This window comes from Anneissia japonica, unplaced genomic scaffold (genome assembly GCF_011630105.1).
Source record: "Anneissia japonica isolate Jap-2015-1 unplaced genomic scaffold, ASM1163010v1 scaffold7370_len818893_cov191, whole genome shotgun sequence".
Lineage (NCBI taxonomy): Eukaryota > Metazoa > Echinodermata > Crinoidea > Comatulida > Comatulidae > Anneissia > Anneissia japonica.
This window is the reverse complement of record NW_022687459.1, coordinates 608,141-628,963: the sequence shown is the minus strand read 5'-3', so window position 1 is coordinate 628,963 and position 20,823 is coordinate 608,141. Positions and strand designations below refer to the sequence as shown.

Here is a 20,823-nt window from a genome sequence, read left to right as displayed (position 1 = left end):
AACTTTAAACGAAGTGACATTGGTTGAGTAAGAATACTTTTAGAATATTTTTATCACATGGAAAACTATCTGACAATGTTCAGATTATGGTTTGAAGGTTTGCATGGCGAAGTAATAATATAATAATATTAATACTTGTAGTACACCACGTAGATACGTGGTGCACAAGCATTAACGGTCATCATGAGTGGCGCCCTCTTTCTCATCGAAGCGAAAATAGAAATGATGTAATGATGTTTACTTTTTGTATGGACGGATGGACCAGGGGTGTCCTTTACACAAAAAGCTGTTGTTGGAGCTCCAAAATCGACATACAACGTTGTCTGAACATTTAAGAATTCAGGTAATCCATTTAGTAATAGTTTACCTTTATTAATATGGTAATCCATTTAGTAATACCTTTAATAATATGGTATTATTTTAAGAGTATGAACGTTTTAGGCCGAACGGCACAAGGCTAGGGCTAGGTAGTTAGGACCTCCTACTGCGAGTACTAGCCTAGCCTTCAGTGCAGTAACGTTGTCAATGGGTTCACGGTCTGGAGAGGCACTTTTGTAATCCTGACAGCTTGCAAGAATTGTGTGTAAATAACAGTTGAAAGCCTAGGCCTATTTGTCTTTTTTGACTATGAGTATGATATGACTATGTGAGGGGAGGGGAACCCGTGGGTCTTACACAGCCTACAGTACTAGGGCCTATGCCCTATATTTCATCCAAACAACTTTGTTTTTCTGCAATTTCTGTATGTTGACCAATTGACGTGGAAGTTTACACAGGCACCTCAATCATGATTGTGTCACATTCTATATATAGCCATGATTCAACTTTGTTTTTTGTCGCGCTTAGGCCTACAATAAGAAGACTATAATTAGTATTATCAATGCTTAATTAAAAGCAGCTATATATCCTTGTGGATTTATTAATCTTAGATATTATCAAGGTGTGATACAATTGTTTGTTAAAAATATATTTCCCAGTTCATTATAAAATTTTTGTCTAATTTATTCAAGGTGTAACAGCCAACAATGTCTTTGGTGGCAGCCATAAATGAGAAGTACAGGATCAATGAAGAAGATTTTCAGTCCAGTTTTGTTAAGTTTGGAAAATATAACACTGATAAAGCCAAAGGTAGTTTTGAATTATGATGTAATATATTGTATACAATTTATTGTAGCAGGACTTGATGCACATTAAGGCAAATAGGAAAAATCACTCTTTAAAAAAAAAAAAAATGATGAGGGCGAACGGTTCATTTTTTTTTAATCGGAACAATAGAATATTGCTTTTTTTTTATTGATAAGGGAGGGACTGTTTTTTTTTTGGCAAGAATATTGTAAATACAGTATTGTATAAAAACTGGTTAAATTTTATTGTTTTTTTTTTTTTTTTTTAAGAAAATGTATTTCCAGTCACAAAGTGCATTGCTTTTTTTATGCTGTTGAAATAAATGATGCGGCAAAAAAAAACAATTTGTTTGCATTCCCGCATCAATATTTCCCAAATTTTTGACCCAGTGGGAGTGATAATCTAACAATTTTTTTTATGTGCCCTTATACCAATTCAACATGTGTTTATAAATAAAAATGACATAAAGAACAATATTTATTTTCAACATGTATGCTAATTTGTATATCTAAAGAAAACACTAATTTTAAATATTAATTTGTTGTAACTCTTAAAAAGAATAATTTTAAATATGAATTTATGTTGTTTGTTTGTTAATTTGAAGAATATTTGAATTGTATTCCTGAAAGTGTGACTTTGCAACACTATGGCCTTGATTCCATAGGCCAGGATGAGGAATTGAAGGAGCTTTGCCGGAACTTGAAGACTCTCGATTTAGCTGGAAATGAATATGCAAGTTGGAATGCTGTATGTATATGAACTTTTCATTTTTTAAGATCTACGGTAGATATCTCACCCACCAATATGTCACATATCAGCCAACATTCTAGGATAGGCTGGAAGGGTCGCCTTCTATAAATATAGTTTTAAAAAAATGAAATCATGTAAAGGTTAAAATGGCTAAAATCTCCACCCACGATCCCTGGAAGAAATGTCCGGGATCCCCTATGATATGAATTTTAGTACGAGACATCCAGTCCTAGCAAAAAGGAAAGGATGGATATGAAAATTTCTACGTCCATGATTTTTTTATTAATATCTAAATTAATATCTAAAAAAGACTGTTAATGTTTACGTAGTGTTTTTTAAATTTTTTTTAAGGTCTTGCTACTTTTCAAGAATTTACCATGTCTTGAGCTTCTGAACCTGAGTCACAATCCTTTGTTGGGCCATTTTCCAGATCCTGGAAAAATTGTTGCAGAAAAGCTTAAAACTCTAATTTTGAATCATATAAATGTGTCCTGGGAAGAGATAAGTCAACTCCAACATTGCCTTCCTTGGTAGGTGTCTGCAAACTAAGATCCATCTCTGTTTTCTTCCATATAATATACATGTCAAAGTATAGACACAAGAAAGTGTGTTTTGAAAGTTCTCAGTAAAAGTTTGGTTAAATCCTGCAATGCTTTGTCATAACTAATATCATCATAACACATATTTTGTCAAATAGGGAGCATCAACAATTGGAATTATTGTTGAACTAATGTAAGACCATTGCAAGTTATTAAACTAGAACAGGAATTTTATTTTTTAATATATATTTTTTACTATGTTTTCAGCTTAGAAGAACTTCATTTCAGCCTCATTGACAAGAGCAACATTGCTACTGTGGATCCCCACCAGTGGCCTTCGGTAAAATGCTTGCACTGCAGTAATAGTGGACTGGCAACCTCACAAGATATACAGGCTCTGGGGCGAATGTTCCCCAGCTTGCAAAGCCTTATCATAGTTGAAAACCCTTTCTGTGATTTTGGTGACAATATAGAGATGTTTTTCCCAGAACTGAAATGTTTAAACATCAGTAAGACAGGTTTAAGCGAATGGAATGAGCTGGAAAAATTGAGGAAACTTCCAAAGTTACGTGAAATAAGGCTTAAGGGTATTCCTCTATTGGACGGTCTGTCAGATACTCACAGGAGACAGCACACGATTGCTAGATTACCGATGATTACAATATTGAACGGCAGTTCGGTTGGGGATAGTGAGCGGGTAGCAGCAGAGAGGGCATTCTTACGGTTCTTCTTATCAAAGGATAAGAAACCATCTAGGTAATGTGGCTGGGTTCTAATCTGTACTTAATTTTCATACTGTTAGATATAGCTAGTGATGGTAGCAGACCTGCCAAGTGTCCTACATTTTGCGTGAAATTCACGTAAAAAAATGTTTCCGGTGGTCTCGCCCACATTTGTAAAATGTAGTTAAAAGTCATGCATTTCTTTACTGCATAATTTCACGTATTACAAGAGTAGAGTATACTCTGTATTCTACAAAATAAATGAAGAAATGAATTGCCTATAGAATGGTAATTTTAATTAATTTCAACATGTCCCCTGCATCTAGTGTTTTTAAATATCCATTTGATATCTAGAGGAGCCATGCTATAATATTCTTTAAATTGTTCTCCCCTCAGCCGCAACCATGGTGTGTCTGAAGTAGTGTGGACTTCCCTTAGTAAGTGTCCATAACCTTGGCAAGTCTGTGGTAGTGATGATGAAGATGAAAATAATAATAAGATATACGTTTGTTGTTATACCAAGTCTCTAAGCGTTTCACATTATTACCCCATTTATTGGATTAAGTTCCTATGAAGCACATACTTAGCTCCCATTCAGAATCAGTTTGGCTAGAAATGCATGATAAGGATTTAACAAGTTTATTATTAGTACAAATAACTGAGTTTCAAAGTAGTTTCTAGATGTTCTAAATGCTATAAAAATTGATAAAAATAATTATATTGTTTTTGGGGATTTTAATTTTGATTTATTTCGTCCTTCTAATAATATAGTCTTTTGTTAGTAATCTTAACTGTTTAAATATACAAAAACTTAATAACACACAATCTAGAGTCATCGAAGGTATGTGTATTTAATTGATTATATCTACTCAATTGTTTTAAATACAAATATATATGCTGGCTCAATTATTTATGACATTTCTGATCATTTTCCAGATTTCTCTATTTTTGAAAATAACGTTTCAACTAATGTAAATAGTGTTTTTGTTTTTGATTATAGCAATTTTATAAATTTATCAACATTTTCTTTGGATTAAATTTATATGGTCAAAGATGTTGATGACTCATACAGTAAATGTTACACCTTATTCAATGACATTTGTAATTTGCATGCCCCATTTGTGAAGCATTCAGTAAATAAAATTAAAAGGAAAAAACCATGGATAACTAAATCAATTAAAAGATGTATCAGGAAAAAGATGGGTAGAAACAATGCAGATAAATTTGCTTTTTCATTGACAGGGAAATGCCCAGCAAGAAATCTGAAACACCAGCATCTGAAGCTTTGTCCATGCCAGTATCAAATGTTATTTGATAAATCTGTGTGATGTGCCCATATATGGACATGACGATGTCATACTACACCCAAATATGGGCATATCATGTTCCTCGCATGAAATTTGAGAGTGTGGACATAGATTAACACTAACCCCAGTGCCATATGATTTAACAATTTTGACGTTGACGACGATGATTGTGGTGTCGGGTGACTGAAAGTGCCATTGATAACCTACATTACATAACATTTAGCCCTCCAACGGATTTCTTTTCAGATGTGTTGAATTAGAAGAAGTTCACAAAGACATTGTGCCTCTAGTAGATGTTGACTTGACGCCAATATATGTGGTCACATGTTTGGTATGTATCAGTATGTAAATGGGACTTGTTGATACTTGTGAAAGATCATTAAATTTGCATGATTGAACCTACAATCTTAGGATTGCAAAGTAGGCACCCTAAACCAGTCACCACACTTTAGTACTTCTGATAGAATGATACAAAGAGCACTTCTGCTTTTGTAAGAAGAAAGTCCTTTTTGTTTTTTAGGTCATCTTTGAGGAGAAGCAGAAATTGATGAAGATAAATACAAAAATGACCATCCTGGAATTGAAAAAATCTTTAAAAGAATTTGTTGGTTTACCATTGAAACAGTTTCAACTACTGTATCGTGATGTGCAGTTGAACCAAGGAGCCAATATGCTAACTTTCAGCAAGAAGGTGTTATATTCCTTAAATGTAAGAGACGGTGATGAATTTATATGTCGAAGACGATGAAGTTTAGTGTGGAGATTCCAACAGGTGATGTGTAGTAAAATGATGTATTGTAATTGCATATATTCAAATGGGTTATTGCAAGATGTTTAGTTTGAAGATATGATAATGAACATTTGGTAACCAAAGAGTAAATTTAACTTACAGACAGTTAAACTTGCTTAAGTCAATCTTATTTTCATGCCACAATGTTGTGTTTTTCATAATCAAAAATCTGTAAGTCAAACGGTTTTTCAATGCCATTTTGGATTTGACTTAGGCAAGTTCAACTGTATTGTGCATTGTATCTTTGTACTGACAGTTTCAATGTGCACTAATGCTTAGTTTATGCTACGTTCCTTGAATTAGTTCCATTTATTTTGTTTACCACCAGATCAACTTGTTTTTACAGGTACAGTATTGCTTGGTCATTGATTAAACAGTGACTAATCCAGAACATGTGGAGGAGGGGGTTAACAAAAATTGTATTATAAAACATCATTACTTCCCCTTTGTTTTTATATTTAAAATCCTTATTGTAATAAACAAAAAGAATAGTGAACATAAAATTTAGTTTCTTAGTGTCTAATATTATATACAAAAGTGAATGAAAAAATATGTTTAATTTTATAGAAATGATTCAACTTTTTGTAGCTGAATTCTTATTAAAAAAAATTTTTTCACAACATTTCAAAGGTAGTTTAATACACAAATATGTATAGACTTCATAATTATGAAGATGTTAAATTTTTTATTATATAAACCATTCGTATTACTGTGTTTTAAATGTTAATAGAATGATTATAAATTTTGCATAATTATGTTTGTTGTAAATATTTGCACTATAGATAAAATCTGTGGCAATTGGATTGAATGTGCACACAGACTGTTGCAAGTACTCGGTCTACCCAGCTGGGATACGAGGTCACAATTTGAAGTATCCAAGATAATTTAACTTTTGTATTGGCAGTCACTAGCATTTTAATTTCCAAAGATTTGGAAAATAAAGAAATCTGTATCTCTGTCATATTTGCATTGAAATTCCAGCTGACTGCCTCGGCCTGTAATGAGCTAAACAAACTTCAGTTTATAAAACGTTGTCATATGTAGTCATAATGTGCCTATATATGGTCATGATGTGCCTATATAGGGTCATAATGTGCCTATATATGGTCATGATATGCCTATATATGGTCATAATGTGCCTATATATGGTCATAATGTGCCTATATATGGTCATGATATGCCTATATATGGTCATGACATGATGTCGTCATGACCATATTTAAGCATGTCACATGTTTTGGTCAAATAAAATTTGATAGTCTGGATAAGGCTAAAGATGTATAAATAATGCTGTTATATTCTTGACATAGAATCTTATTTTGCTGCTAATCATCTAATGATTTTTGCAATAAAAAGAGTTCAAAATCAACTAACAGCTCTTGGCTTATTTAAAAAGTATAAAAACTCAGGAATAATAGAACAGATAATATGAATGAAAGGGAACTAGAAATATATACACATTGACAAAAAAAAATAACCTAAAAGTAAAAAAAAAAGTAATATAAAAACATGTATAAAATTGTAAAATGAGTACATCAAATGTTCACTATTACGTAACGACCCATTACAAGGGCGCCTATGTGCCCTAATATTCTGCTTCTCTTAATAAACATCGACCCGACACCAAGGAATCATGATTATGGCCTGATACAGTAATAGAACTCTGTAATAAATTTATTTTAAAGTACTGTATATTTTTTCTAGTTTGGCCTAGTGTACACCGACATTTAATGTTACCCAGTTCTGTACCAAGGGCATTGTCCATAAACCGTAGATGTATGAAAGCATGACGCAATTTAGCACAATCTTCACGACAATTTTATGATGTACATTTTAATACTACTTTATCTGTGCACCTTTGAATTGCAGTGAGTACCCGCAGAATACTAGCCTGGCCAAGCGCTATGATCATTGAAACCACAATCAAGCCAATAACGATTAAGATAGAACATCCACCCAAGTTTTTTTCCGGAATTATATCGCCGAATCCAACGGTTGCAAGAGACATAAACGAATAGTAAACAGAATCAACGAAAGTCCAATCCTCCAGAGCAAAGACAAAGCTAGAGAAAATAAGAAGAAAAACAAGAGAAAAAACAGTTATCGCCCAAAATGGGATCGGGTCCGTAACGGCGCTCTGTTGGTTATCATCAGCATTCTCCTCTTGGAATCTGATATCAACCGTGGTACCACCTTCTTCTGGGCTGGTGTCAAAATCCTCTCTTCTGTATCCCGGGTTTGATCGCTTTGTCATCTTAGCTCGAAGTCGTTTGTAAGTAGAGTTTACTTTCTGAGCAAGGAGCGATCCAATGCTAGCAAGGAAGGTCAACAGCAGAATAATGCCGAAGAAAGCGTAAACGATGCTCAGTAATTTGCCTGCAGTCGTCACTGGCGTAATATTAACGGCGCTCTGTTGGTTATCATCAGCATTCTCCTCTTGGAATCTGATATCAACCGTGGTACCACCTTCTTCTGGGCTGGTGTCAAAATCCTCTCTTCTGTATCCCGGGTTTGATCGCTTTGTCATCTTAGCTCGAAGTCGTTTGTAAGTAGAGTTTACTTTCTGAGCAAGGAGCGATCCAATGCTAGCAAGGAAGGTCAACAGCAGAATAATGCCGAAGAAAGCGTAAACAATGCTCAGTAATTTGCCTGCAGTCGTCACTGGCGTAATATTACCGTATCCTGAAAAAGACAATTTTTTTAATGTCATACAATGATATTTGTATTGTAATAGAATAAAAATCAATAAAATATAATATTACCTAGATTACCGTGTATACAAATATATATAGGTGGTGTGTTAATGATAGGAGGAGCAGGATAATGATTTGAAGATGGTGGTAATGATGAGGGTAATGATCACGTGTCTGCTACAATCTGATACTTGCGTTCTTGCCTATTGTTGTGAGCAACTTGAGGCAGTAAAACAAACTCATTCCATAAGACCATTGATGCCAGTATGCATAATATTCCTCATACACGTCCCCACTATCTTCGTAGGTGGCCAACGCCCGTTGATAATCCGTCTTGTTTGCCATAGGATCGCTAGCAAGCTCCAGCATCTTGTTAAGAAACATCTCTCGTGTCATTTCGTTCGTTCGATTAACATCCACTGGTTTAACATCACCTGGCTCCCGCCCCTCGATCGCAGCAAATATTGACGCACCTATGCACAGGTAAATTACAAAGAGTATAAAGAGACCAACATTGGTAACGATGCCTCGAATTACTTCGAAGCGACGCCTTTGGTTGTCGGATAGAGACATACCACCATTTATTGAAACATCACAATCAAATCCTGCCATTGTCGCTTTTTATGTTTAGCTCTGGTGACTTTTTTAGCTCCACTGCTCCTACCGATACAAAAATCGAAGTGTAAAAAGAACCACCGTTACACAGTCGTTAGCGCCAAAACAAACAATTCGTGATTATCATAATAATACTAGTCGACTCGTTCGATCGGAACTGACATGACATGGTCAAATTAAAACCACCGACCGTAACGACTGAGGTATAGATAGAACTAAACCAGAAAATGCCATATTCTGTTTTAATATATATATATATATATATATATATATATAGAGAGAGAGAGAGAGAGAGAGAGAGAGAGAGAGAGAGAGCATGATGTAATCCACGTGTGTTCCTTAGATACATAATTCAATGAAAAAGACGATGAGACGTCAACGACTTGGTAGACTTTGAACACAATACACGAATTTTCACAATAACTAGTATAATAATAGTAATAATAATGATAGTAATAATAATCATAATAATAATCATAATATTGTTGTTGTTATTATTATTATTATTACTTTGATAATAATTATAACTAATAATTCTGATAATAATCTCTTTTTGCTGTTTTGTGTAATTTTTTTTACCTTCTCTTTTTGATTTCAAATTTCTTATATATGTGCAATTCAATTGTTTTTAGTTGCGAATAAAGTATATTGTATTGTATTGTAACAATAATTATGATAAAATGTAAAGTATAATATGAATGGTACATACATATATACGGTGTACCGGTATATGTATATGTATATGTATGTATATATATATATATATGTATATGTATATATATATGTATATATTTATATATATATGTACATGTATATATGTATATATGTAAATAATATCACGGAAATTAACTATGGAACCTATCGCAAGTATTACCAGCAGAGTGCTCAATGGTAGACCAGAGCGGATATAAATAAATAAAAAAGCGAGGTTCAACTAATCAAAGCTACTGTTGAACCACGCTATCATCTGTCTCTTATACACATCTAGATGTGTATAAGAGACAGTATTATAGACTAAAGAAACTAACAGACATTTTTTTTACTGATTAAATATAAACATGAGATACCATGGTATATGAGATAGATGAGAAACAATATAAAACAGGAGTTGGTCAGAATTGAATTTTGGTCCAAGATGTTTTGGGCGGACAGTTAAAACAGAGACTGATATTCACAAAAGCAATCCTATTTTAAGTAGGCCTAGGCCTGCCCTAAATGAAGAAGGTGTTTCTACCCTTTACCAATTTTCCTGATTTCTAACCATCATTTGGGACATTAGGCCTATCTCTAGTAATTGCTCTTTAATTGGATCGATTATAATCATTAGCTTCTGTAAATTATTGCCCATGCAAGGTCAGCTATACTATACCATACCATAGATTTATTGACAACTTAAAACTAATTACCAATGCGGATATCTCTCTTTTGATATTGAGTTTGATTGTCAGTTAAGGTCGGTGCAAAGTGTGGTTCCTCAAACACGTATTGCTCAAACGTTTATTGTGGCTACAGCATGAATATAGGCAATTCAATGCATTTATGCGTGAGATTTTGGACAGACTCTGAATACGTGTGAGTCGCACGCCGAATGCGCGATCCTTAGTAGGTCTGACAGTGGGTATTGTGTTTAATCATCAGTCGTGATATGTTCTATTTTTATATTGTTCTCCATAATGTATTGTGTTGATACTTAGAACAAGGTAAGTTACCTGATAGTATCTGCTGCCATTGTATTCCCAAGGCTGTCAGTATGGGCCTCAATAGATGATTGGTGTTTATAACGTCACGTTTGCTACATAGTGCATGCTTATTAACTGCTATCTGAGATCGGTCGAAACATTGATTGATTAAAACCAGTCATAATCCAACAATTCAGCCTCTTGGACCCAGGACCCCAGAATGGAAAGCTGTAAATTGACCTGTAAAATGATGACCGGACTACTGGGTCTCCTTGTTTTGGTACCCCACGATGCCGCTGTGTCTTCCGATGTATGTCTGGACGACGTTTGCTACTTTAACTTAAAGGTACGACACCACCGAACAATGACGTTCACAGATTCGCATGGAAGATCGTCTCCAGTGTCTCTGGAAGATAATGGCAATTTAAGACTCATTAGTACTTGGTCGTAAGTATGAATTATGTTCAATTATTTGTAGGATGGGAACTAATATACAATGGTGGTGGCTCTATTGTGACAAATGTTTTTAATATTTAGTTTTTTTTCCCACATAAGGTGCTGATTTCCCTTCAATTGGTCTATCCTTCCGCGTCCAGTACGTGATACAAAAAAAAAATAGTTAAAGGCAAGAATTTGTCGTCTGTTTCTGAACCACACGACCCCGTCCCAAAACCTGACTGCGGGTTTCAGGAATTTAGAAAACAATCCATTAAAATTTTATTTCATTTCTCGACCAACGGTGTAAATTTGTTTGATAGTTTTGTTTGCCAAACCAAAGTAGGGGGCATATTGACATTTCTTTATAGTGGGTTTTGGAAGGTAAACAGTGAATGAATGAATTTAATATTCCAACGTTAGATGTAGTGCCTACCCCTTTAGTGGGAGGGGAGGGATAACAACTAGCACTGCCAACTGGCATCTTGGATGTAGGCCCAATGGCGTAACTACTGGCTGTTCAGGTTGTTCAATGATAGTGGTGCTCAGTACAATTCATAATAGAGCGTCATAAATAATTATTATTGCGAATTTGGGAAATTAAAAGTGCACCAGCTGTATATTATTCGAAACCGTATTCGTTAATTTGTAGGCCTACTGTATTTCTAAATATACTACATAGCACATTTTAATTACAGTATTTGCATATTATTATTAATATTTCACCATAACTGCACTTTGTGTAATAAGCATAAATAGTCATTGTTTCTATTAATAATATATGTATTCGTGTTTCTTGCACTTTACTTATTCATGGAGGATCCGAGGATATGGGTTGACAACCGCATTTTCTAAGCCCCCCCCCCCCCNNTTCTAAGCCCCCCCCCCCCCCTTTGGCTAACACTATAATGGTTAGACCTTTACTATAATTACTGGACCTCTTGCAAGATGCTTCCGACGGCAATGCAAAAACACCATTTCTAGGCCTTGCAGCAAAGCAGATGTAAAACGTATTTTCACAACCGACGATACACACAAATATGTCACGTGCTGACATTTCAAATGCTTTAGAAATAATATGTTTAAAAAAGCATTTTTGTAGCGCATCGACCATGACACGAAGAATGGTATTAGTTGTACGTAAATTTCTGACTGGAGAAATTTTGGAAATATTTAAGCGATACAACAATAAATCATCCTGTTGAAGTGAAACAGCCAGTGCAGCTTCGAAATGTATTTATGTTGTACCGATAAATTCGAGGTTGCTCAGATGTTTTGTTGTTGGGAAAGCATCTCTATTGTCGTTTATCTTTACCAATCTACTTTACCCATGAGTTGAGAATAACAGTTAGGGCCGGCGGAACGTTTTTCAAAGTGTGGGGGGGGGGGGGCACTTATAAGCAGGCGTGTAACAGGGGTTTTCACATTGAGGCCCTTCTTTTAGGTACAACGATCTATCTTAAATTTTCTTTTCTCAAGTTTGGGACTATTATGTTTTTAAATAACTTAGAAGGCGAAGGAGGGCAAGCACAAGCTTTAACCCTAACAAATGCGCGAAAATTTTTTGTGTTTTTAATTCTAATTTCGTCGGAATTGATCAAAACTCCCTAAATGTGCAATTTTATAGGAAATTGGCCTACCTAAACATGAAATGCTCTAATGTTATATATGACCACACTGGTTTTTTTAAACAGAATATAAGCATTTTCCTTATGGCTTTATTTATTACAAACATATTCTTTCAAAATAATTACACATTGAGGCCCTTCTTTTAGGTAAAACGATCTATCTTAAATTTTCTTTCTAAAGTTTGGGACTATGTGTTATAACTTAGAAGGCAAAGGAGAGCATGCACAAGCTTTAACCCTAACAAATGCGCGAATTTTTTTTGTTTTTTTAATTCTAATTTCGTCGGAATTGATCAAAACTCCCTAAAATGTGAAATTTTTAGAGGAAATTGACCTACCTCAACAAGAAATGCTCTTATGTTATATATGGCCACACTCGTTTTTTTAAACTGAATATAAGCATTTTCCTTATGGCTTTATTTATTACAAACATACTTTCAACATCATTACACATTGAGGCCCTTCTTTTAGGTAAAACGATCTATCTTAAATTTTCTTTCTTGAGTTTGGGACTATGTTGTTAAATAACTTAGAAGGCAAAGGAGAGCAAGCACAAGCTTTTAACATTAAAAAATGCGCGCGAAGTGCGCGAAAAAGTTTTGTTTTTGTTTTTTAAATTCTGATTTAAAATTTGAGATTTTCAGCACTTTCCCGGGTGAAAAGGGCATTCAATGGGGAAAGATTTTCCACAGATGGATATTTTCCCCTTGTCCCCCGGTGGTTACGCAACTGCGGAGAATACCTGGCGGCTTAGATCAAATGCGATATGGATACTTTTTGAAGTGGAGAAGGGGTTGCAGGCCGGGGTATTGTGATATCTGTTCATTATATCTTCCTTTTTATTCTTGCCATTATTTTTCTCTTCTCTTTTTCTTTTCCTTTTCCCTTTCTTTTTCTTTCCCCTTCTTTCTCTTTCCCTCCCTCTCCTCTCTTCTTACCCAGCCCGGTACGACGGCTTGGTCAGCCCGGTAAAAACCGTCAGGGGGGGGGGACAGTCTGCCCCCTGCCCCCCCCCCGCCTGTTACGCCACTGCTTATAAGATGAATGGGAATATGAATCATGCAAATCTGGAATCAAATCTAGGTGGTGGGGTCAACGTTCCTCCCCTGGGAAAATTTTGATTTCTAGATGGCGGGAAATGACCTTTCTAGACTTTTGAGCTAGGTGTCTAATGACTTTGTTCTTCAAAATTCGAGGTTTTCCCCCTCATGAAAACGGTAAGGTAAATTCTCATTACAGTAAATAGGCCTGTTATGTGTGTATACATACATTTAAAAAAAAATTGAGTAGTTGCATACGATTTTTTCCATGAGATGAATCCCAAAAAGAAAGGAGGGTCCGGGGGCTTTCCCCAGGAAAATTTTGATTCTTAGAAGGCGGGAAATGAGCTTTCCCGACTTCTGATGTGTCTTTTAAATTAAAGTCATTAAAAAATACTTCAGAAGTCGGGAAATCTCATTGTCCACCATTTAGAAATCAACATTTTCCCGGGAAGAACTCGAACCTCCTTTTCTCTGGGTTCATTGATTCATTATAATAATTTTCAAGAGGGGAACACCTTGAATTTTGAAGAACTTAAAAGTAATTAAGTTCTTCAAAATTCAAGGTTTTCCACTCTTGAAAACGGTCAGATAATTTTTCCCGTTGTTATTACAGTAAATAGGCCTTATGTGTGTATACATACATCAAAAAAGATTGAGTAAGTTGCATACGTAGTTTTTCCATGAATCGATAAATCCCAAAAAGAAAGGGTGGGGGAGGTCTTGTGGTTCTTCCCCGGGAAAAATTTGATTCCTAGGTAGCGGGAAATGAGCTTTCCCGACTTCTGTGGTGTCTTTTAATGACTTTTAAATTCTTCAAAATTCAAGGTCCCCACCCCCCCTTGAAAATGATTCAATTAATCAATAACTCCAAAGATAAAGGGGGTCTGGGTTCCCCCGGAAAAATTTCTAGATGGCGGGAGATGAGCTTTCCTGACTTCTGAAATGTCTTTTAATGACTTTTAAAGCTCTTCAAAATTAAAGGTTTTCCCCTCTTGAAATAGGTCAGGTAAATTTTTCTAATTTTTTATTTTATGTGTGTATACATACATAAACAAATGAGTAGTTGCATGCGTATTCTTTTTTCCATGAATCGATAAATCCCAAAAAGAAAGGGTGGTCCGGGGGTTCTCCCCCGGGAAAATTTTGATTCCTAGATGGCGGGAATTGAGCTTTCCCGACATTTGAAGTGTGTTTTAATGAATTTTAAATTCTTCAAAATTCGAATTTTCTAATAGCCAAAAAAAAAATATTAAAAAAAATCAGCTCACGGGTCCTTTAAAGGCAGGTCTAGAATTCTTTTCTTTTTGCCCTTTTTTTGTTGCCCAAGGGAGGGGTCAGGACCAATGTCCCCCCTCCCCCAGATTTGACAATATGAATTGCGAGAAAATGTAACTCGGTCGGGTACTGGATAAACATTCTCTTTCCCATCCTTCTCCTCCTTCTTTTTTTGCATTTCCGATCATACAAAAATCTCCAAACATTATATATTTTTGGCCAGACATTATATATTTCTCCCCCCCCCCCGCTTCCGCCGGCCATGACAGGGTATTGCATATAAACAATAAATCTGAATAGACTAAATATAAAAGATGTATCAAGACATTTTACCACGCAGCCAATAGAGTAGCTTATATTTTTTTTAACACAGACTGCTCACATCGAGTCGCACAAAGCTATGGACTTTCCGGAATCAGACTTAACAATCAGAAAGTGTCTAATAAGCACACGTCTGCAGGGGTGGCGCCAGGATTTGCCCAACGGGGGGGGGAGCTCACCGACGGCAGGGGAGGTCACCGACCGGGGGGCGGGCCGGGCCCCCGACGAGGTGTCAGATTTCCCCGACGAAAGCAAAGTGGGCGTGGTCGAGCTTCGATTAAAAGGTTCCGAAAGTGGTCCTGAGAGCGAAGCCCCAAAAATTTCGACAATTTAGGGGTTTCAAAGGCTTATTTAATCGAAGTCTAATAATATGTAAAAAATACATATAATATTTTTTCTCCCCGACGAATTGTGCTTTTTCTCCCCGACGGAGGGCCCTGTCCCCCGGTCACCACCCCCGCTGACGCCACCCGTTTTGGTACGGCATTTGGAGACAGAAAATGCGTGGATGTTTTAACACTGTCGTTTTGTGGGACCAGTAAAGGAGCGGGGCTACACTTTTGTTTTTTAATAAGAATCATTACAATTTTGCCCAGGCTCAGCAGTGTTCTTATTTTTTGGCTGACTTCAGGCTCAAAATGTTCTTATTTTGTTCTTATCTTACGCGGTTTTCAAACATAGAAAATTATTATTGTACCAGTATACACTGTACTAGAATAATGTAAGTAAACGTGGGGCCTGGAAAAATTGCCTCTGAAAAAAGGGCTCCTGAAAAAATTCCCCCAGAAAAAAGGCCCCGGTAAAAAGGGCCCCAAATGATAGGTACCGGTAGGTACACCTACTATACTGTATTATAGACAGAATTACATAGTCACACCTAATGCACATAAAGTACAGACATCATTTTTTGGTTTTTCTAGTTTTTAAGAACAAAAATGTCATTTGACATTTTACCTCAGCCTCAATTTGTTCTTATTTTGTTCTTAATTTGTTCTTAATTTTCAAGCAATTTCAGCCTCAGTGTTCTTATAAAATGTGTTCTTATAAAAAAAAGTGTAATAATAGCGGAAAGGTCTGCTGGAGTTGAGTAACCGACTCCGAAAACATCCTCAAAAAATCATGTTTTAATGGTCTCACAATTACAATCTTTTGTATGGTTCACATGATACAGTAGTACCGTACCTTATCTGTTTTTTCAGGTATACATCTGGCTCTACTCCGAATGGATCTCTCGTACAGCCGGATGACGTCATATCTGGAGACGGTGTGGTTCGTCGAATAATTGTTATAAATAATGAATTTCCAGGGCCGACACTGGAAGTCATGGAAGGAGCCAAGGTAGGTTGTCATCAAAACTCAAATAGACCTACAGATAACCGTAACAAACATTTTGAAGTGTTGGATACTCTACTACTTATACATCGTTCTTACAGGTTGTGGTTAGAGTCACCAATTTGATGACGTCAGAGGTGTTGTCCATCCACTGGCACGGGCTTTATATGACAAACAACGTTTGGGCCGACGGATCAGCTTATATCACACAATGTCCGATACTGCCCCGGCAAAGTTTTCTCTATGAGTTCACTGCTGAACCTGCTGGAACACATTGGTACCACGGTCACGTTACAACCCAATTGGCAGATGGATGTTACGGAGCAATTGTTATCCACAAGCAGCCCCCGAGCACGCCATCACGAGTAATAATGGTGGCAAATTGGTTTCATGAAGATTACATCGCCTATGATATACAAAGCCCATACCGTCAAGGCTGGAAAGGGGTTGGGGAAGTCGTCATAGAAGCATCCCAGCGCGATTACTCTCATGATGGGATGGAATTGAATGCATTGAAATACGTATCAGCCCTTATCAATGGTAAGGGAAGGTTTAAAAACAATGCTCCGTTGACAGTGTTTAGAGTTTCTGAAGATGATTTTAAGTTCCATATCATAAATACTGGAGGAGAATTTGCATTCAGGATATCAATCGATTGCCATCGTTTGATGGTGGTAGCTTCTGATGGTTTTGACGTCACGCCTTCTAACTTCCAATCAATTATCGTCTACCCTGGAGAGTCTTACGACGTTTTGCTATTGCGCCAGACAAAGAGATCCTGTGGCTGTCGCCTGCCAAATTACTGGCTGCGAGCAGAGACACTGCGTTGGAAAAAAGGACAGGGAGGGATCAAAGATGAAAACGAAGTAAGAGCAATCATTAGATACGGGAATAGTAGCTCTGGCTCTCCAACTTCAATCAAAGAAAACTGCAAGACAAGCAAACGTAAATGTAAGGTGTTGAATTGCCCATTTGGAGGTTACCCTGTGCACGAGAATACAGAGTGTTTTAGTGTTGCCGATTTGAAAGCAAAAACAGACGAACAACTTTCTGATTTGTTGAATCGTCATACAGACGAGGAAATGTTCTTAAATGTCGGCTTCAACGTCGGCTCGTCGATCAACTGCAGAGTATTCGAAAATCCAAGGGCGCCATTTTACCCGTATGATTCTAGGAATTATGATAAATGTGACGAGAACGCATGCAACAAAGACAACTACTGCATGTGCACCAATATCATCAACCTTCCATACAATGTGACAGTTCAACTGGTTGTCACTGACTACAGTTTTAAACCCTGGTCCCAGTCACATCACCCATTTCATCTGCATGGCTATTCATTTGCTGTAGTGAAGATGGGGTTTCCCTCGTATAACAAAACATCTGGACAGATGGAGTCTCCAAACGATGATGTAGACTGCCTGACAAGGGACTGTTGTCAGACCCACTGGAGCAATGGAACGACTCCTAAATTAAATTTACGAAACCCACCAATGAAAAACACTCTAGTCATTCCGTCTGGAGGATATGCAGTCATTCGTTTTCGCACAACTAATCCGGGTTGGTGGCTATTCCATTGCCATCATTCTTCACACTTTATGGAAGGAATGAGTTTACTCTTCTCTGTGTCACCTGAAAATCTAAAAGATCCGTCTGGAAACTTCAACATATGCCCAGATTTCTGAGGAAAGTTTTGAGCAAGACTATTTCTTTGCTCTCATATGTACGGTATACAGTTAAGTTACGGGTAATTTAATTTATCCATGGTTATAATGCTTAAGGTACAGCATAGAGAAAATATTTTCTCTGTGGGTACAGTATATCGTTTACAGCAAAATCCTATTTAAAATATTAAAAAAATAAGTTAGACACTAAAAGACCCCTATTTTTTTTATAGTAATTACCAAAGATAAATCTGTAAATGGTTTAACAGCTAATTGAGTCTGTATAAAAAATACCACTAAAAACTGATGCAAATTAATAAAAAGTTTGATTCATTTTTTAGCTTAAGACAGACAGGTTATCTTGAAGTACTGGAAAAGCATATATTCCAGTAGACATCTACCAACTACCAACAAAACACTTTCTCGGGGAATATTCCCTGCACACCCTAGGCAACAGGGTTTATGCTTATCCTAACATAGCACAGCCAATAGCTAGTCATACTATATGATGCTCAATTTTCCCCTTTTATCCACAACTAAAACTGTATATATACTTGTAGTGTGGCAGAAATTCTGTGTATATAAAGGCTCCCCGATTCAACCGACCAATCAATATCACCGAATGCTGTCAGCGATAGCATTTAGCGATTATTGTATGGAAGCCATGCTAAATTTGCCATTTTTTTTTGCTATCTACGATATGATATTGTTCATAACATTTTCTGAATGTTAAATATAAACAAATAGAGAAAACAAAATGTGTTTGTTACACATTTGGCTTCATTTCAAGGCCCACCACATTTCTTGTTTAAATCTGTATATATTTGATTATAAACATGATGAATGAAATATCCAATATTCAATGAAATTACTAATCAAATACACACCAATAATGCAGTAATAACAAGACCATATTAGGGTAAAGTATAATTATTTATTCAATTCCTGATTTATTTTTTTACATTATATAGCTTTTAATATTTTTTTGTGGATCAAAGTTAATTTTCAATGCAAGCTTGTGTTACTCTTAACAGTTTAGAGTAACACAATGCAAGCTTGTGTTACTCTAAACTGTTAGAAATCAACTATTCCTTAGTAGTAACATTCAGTATTAACTCAATATGCTTCTATTGTGCATTTCACAAAACACGCATTCCTTTAATAATGATTGCATTGTTGCCTATTAAGTCTTGTTGAGATGATAACATCCAAACTCTCATGACAGGTGATAGCCTGTAGATAAACAAAAAAAAACAAAAAACGATAATTTTAACAATTTAAAAAAATGAATTGCCACAAAAGCAAATGAATATTGTGAGATAATTTAATAAGCATATATGTACGCAATTAGAATAGTTAACAAAATAATAAATGATTATAAAAAGCAATAAGAAAATATAGTTTAATAATTTATTATTTTAAATATTGCCTAATCATTTAAAATCGTTTATAAATAAATAAATACAAAAAAATGACAGTTAATATTAATAATAATAGCAGGCTTGAATAATAGTTTTAATAGGAAAAATAGGATCAAGGAAAAATTCATTGCAGGAACTGAAATGCCTAATGATATTGAGCCATCAGGAACAAAAGCTAGACAATGGAGGATCACAGTTTAGAAATCTATTTTCACAAAAGTTTTTTGCCAATTTGGTTTGAAAAGGAAAACATCAAATGTTGAAAAGTTGGTCATACCTTGAAATATTTGTGGTTAAATTACACCAGATTCCTTTAGTTTAGAGATTAATTCATCCACATTTTCAACCTTCTGTCCTGCATCCCGTACTGGTGGGTCTTCAACACTTAGGGTTTCAACAGAAGGGGTGATATCAACTCCAAGATCTGCAGGCGTTTTTGTAGCAATTGGTTTCTTCTTAGCTTTCTGTAAGTAAACCATGATTTAATATCGGTGGACAATTCAAGAAAATGTCATAAAGAGAAGACAGTGGGACAGACTTAAATAATAAAACTATATAAATAGAACTATAAGTGATGTTAAGTTTTGCTTACGTGGGCATAACATATTTATTCAAATAAATGGCCACCTCGAATAAACGCCCCTTCTAGAGTCTCATTTGGCATGAACTCCTCCCTTGAATAAACAACCCCCACCCCCACAAAATGACAGTAAACAAATCTAATGGAAGCAACATAATTCTCAAAACATTCTATTAATGTTCTACTCCTGTAGAATTCCATTTTTTCTAACCTGGGATCAATAAGTCTTAAGTCTTAATAGCACATTGTCATTATGTGTTGTAGTTCCACATTTACAGTGAAATTAAGGGGCGTTTATTTGAGTATACTGTATATCCATTTTACACCTAAAATACATATAAGCCTCCCTCAAATAAAAACCTTTCTCAACAACAAATTCCATGGGACATTTATTTGAATAAATACGATATTTCTATTACTTATATTTTACACTTTTCATTCAAAAAAATTGTAACTCAACTAACTAACCATAATGTTTGGAAGAGTTGCATATCTGGGTTCATTCAAACGTAGATCTGCGGTGACCACGGCTGGCGTGGCTATATGAATTGTCTCCAGTCCGCCGTCAACTTCTCGGACCACCTTCAGCTTATCATTCTCTGGCGTTACTTCTGAAGCAAATGTGCCTTGAGGCCAATCAAGTTGGGCGGCGGTCATCTGACCTGTCTGGTTGTAATCACCATCAATGGCCTACAAGAAAATTATCAAAAAAGATGTAGATTAACAAGTCAAAAAGGGGGTTTCCCTTCCTTACTTAAAACCAATATGTTTTTTGACAATTTACTATATAGTAAATAAAATGAATACACCAAAGAAACCAGTAATTACTGTAGGTATGATTATTTGAGAACAAACAACTTAGGGAGTCAACAACCCCCTGGTTGCCAGGCTGTTCATTAGTTTT

General features: G+C 35.8%; 4 protein-coding genes across 9 annotated transcripts in view; 2 read left to right on the top strand and 2 right to left on the bottom strand.

Moving 5' to 3' along the window:
- Positions 1-199: 199 nt before the first annotated feature.
- LOC117118934 (tubulin-specific chaperone cofactor E-like protein) lies at positions 200-7,238 on the top strand. Of its 4 annotated transcripts, none has more exons than XR_004447117.1 (8): positions 200-343; positions 1,011-1,128; positions 1,730-1,872; positions 2,227-2,405; positions 2,682-3,170; positions 3,533-3,573; positions 4,690-4,774; positions 4,964-5,103. XR_004447117.1 is itself a non-coding variant. In XM_033263678.1 (8 exons), the coding sequence occupies exons 2-7, from the start codon at positions 1,026-1,028 to the stop codon at positions 5,189-5,191; spliced, it is 1,227 nt and encodes a 408-aa protein (XP_033119569.1). In that variant the 5' UTR covers positions 200-343; positions 1,011-1,025; the 3' UTR covers positions 5,192-5,215; positions 7,103-7,238. The 4 variants fall into 4 exon arrangements, 3 of the variants coding, with proteins under 3 accessions (XP_033119569.1, XP_033119577.1, XP_033119561.1); XM_033263678.1 differs by lacking the exon at positions 3,533-3,573 and adding an exon at positions 7,103-7,238 and having other exon boundaries at positions 4,964-5,215; XM_033263686.1 differs by lacking the exon at positions 3,533-3,573 and adding an exon at positions 6,016-6,602 and having other exon boundaries at positions 4,964-5,215.
- LOC117118958 (TWiK family of potassium channels protein 18-like) lies at positions 6,850-8,789 on the bottom strand. Of its 2 annotated transcripts, none has more exons than XM_033263703.1 (3): positions 8,130-8,789; positions 7,650-7,915; positions 6,850-7,376 (listed from the first exon to the last, which is right to left on the bottom strand). In XM_033263703.1, the coding sequence occupies exons 1-3, from the start codon at positions 8,536-8,538 to the stop codon at positions 7,053-7,055; spliced, it is 999 nt and encodes a 332-aa protein (XP_033119594.1). In that variant the 5' UTR covers positions 8,539-8,789; the 3' UTR covers positions 6,850-7,052. The 2 variants fall into 2 exon arrangements, with proteins under 2 accessions (XP_033119594.1, XP_033119602.1); XM_033263711.1 differs by having other exon boundaries at positions 6,850-7,605; positions 7,879-7,915.
- A 1,192-nt stretch (positions 8,790-9,981) lies between these two features.
- LOC117118873 (laccase-1-like) lies at positions 9,982-18,676 on the top strand. Its single transcript, XM_033263618.1, has 3 exons — positions 9,982-10,667; positions 16,122-16,260; positions 16,356-18,676. The coding sequence occupies exons 1-3, from the start codon at positions 10,441-10,443 to the stop codon at positions 17,937-17,939; spliced, it is 1,950 nt and encodes a 649-aa protein (XP_033119509.1). The 5' UTR covers positions 9,982-10,440; the 3' UTR covers positions 17,940-18,676.
- Positions 18,677-18,832: 156 nt separating this feature from the next.
- Positions 18,833-20,823, bottom strand: part of LOC117118889 (electron transfer flavoprotein subunit beta-like) — an 8,705-nt gene continuing 6,714 nt past the window's right edge. For both annotated transcript variants that reach the window (XM_033263629.1, XM_033263622.1), the window contains exons 4-6: positions 20,388-20,609; positions 19,617-19,803; positions 18,833-19,151 (exon numbers count right to left, since the gene is read on the bottom strand). In XM_033263629.1, the coding sequence (XP_033119520.1) occupies positions 19,633-19,803; positions 20,388-20,609 (393 nt within the window). In that variant the 3' untranslated portion in view covers positions 18,833-19,151; positions 19,617-19,632. The remainder of the gene's footprint in view (positions 19,152-19,616; positions 19,804-20,387; positions 20,610-20,823) is intronic.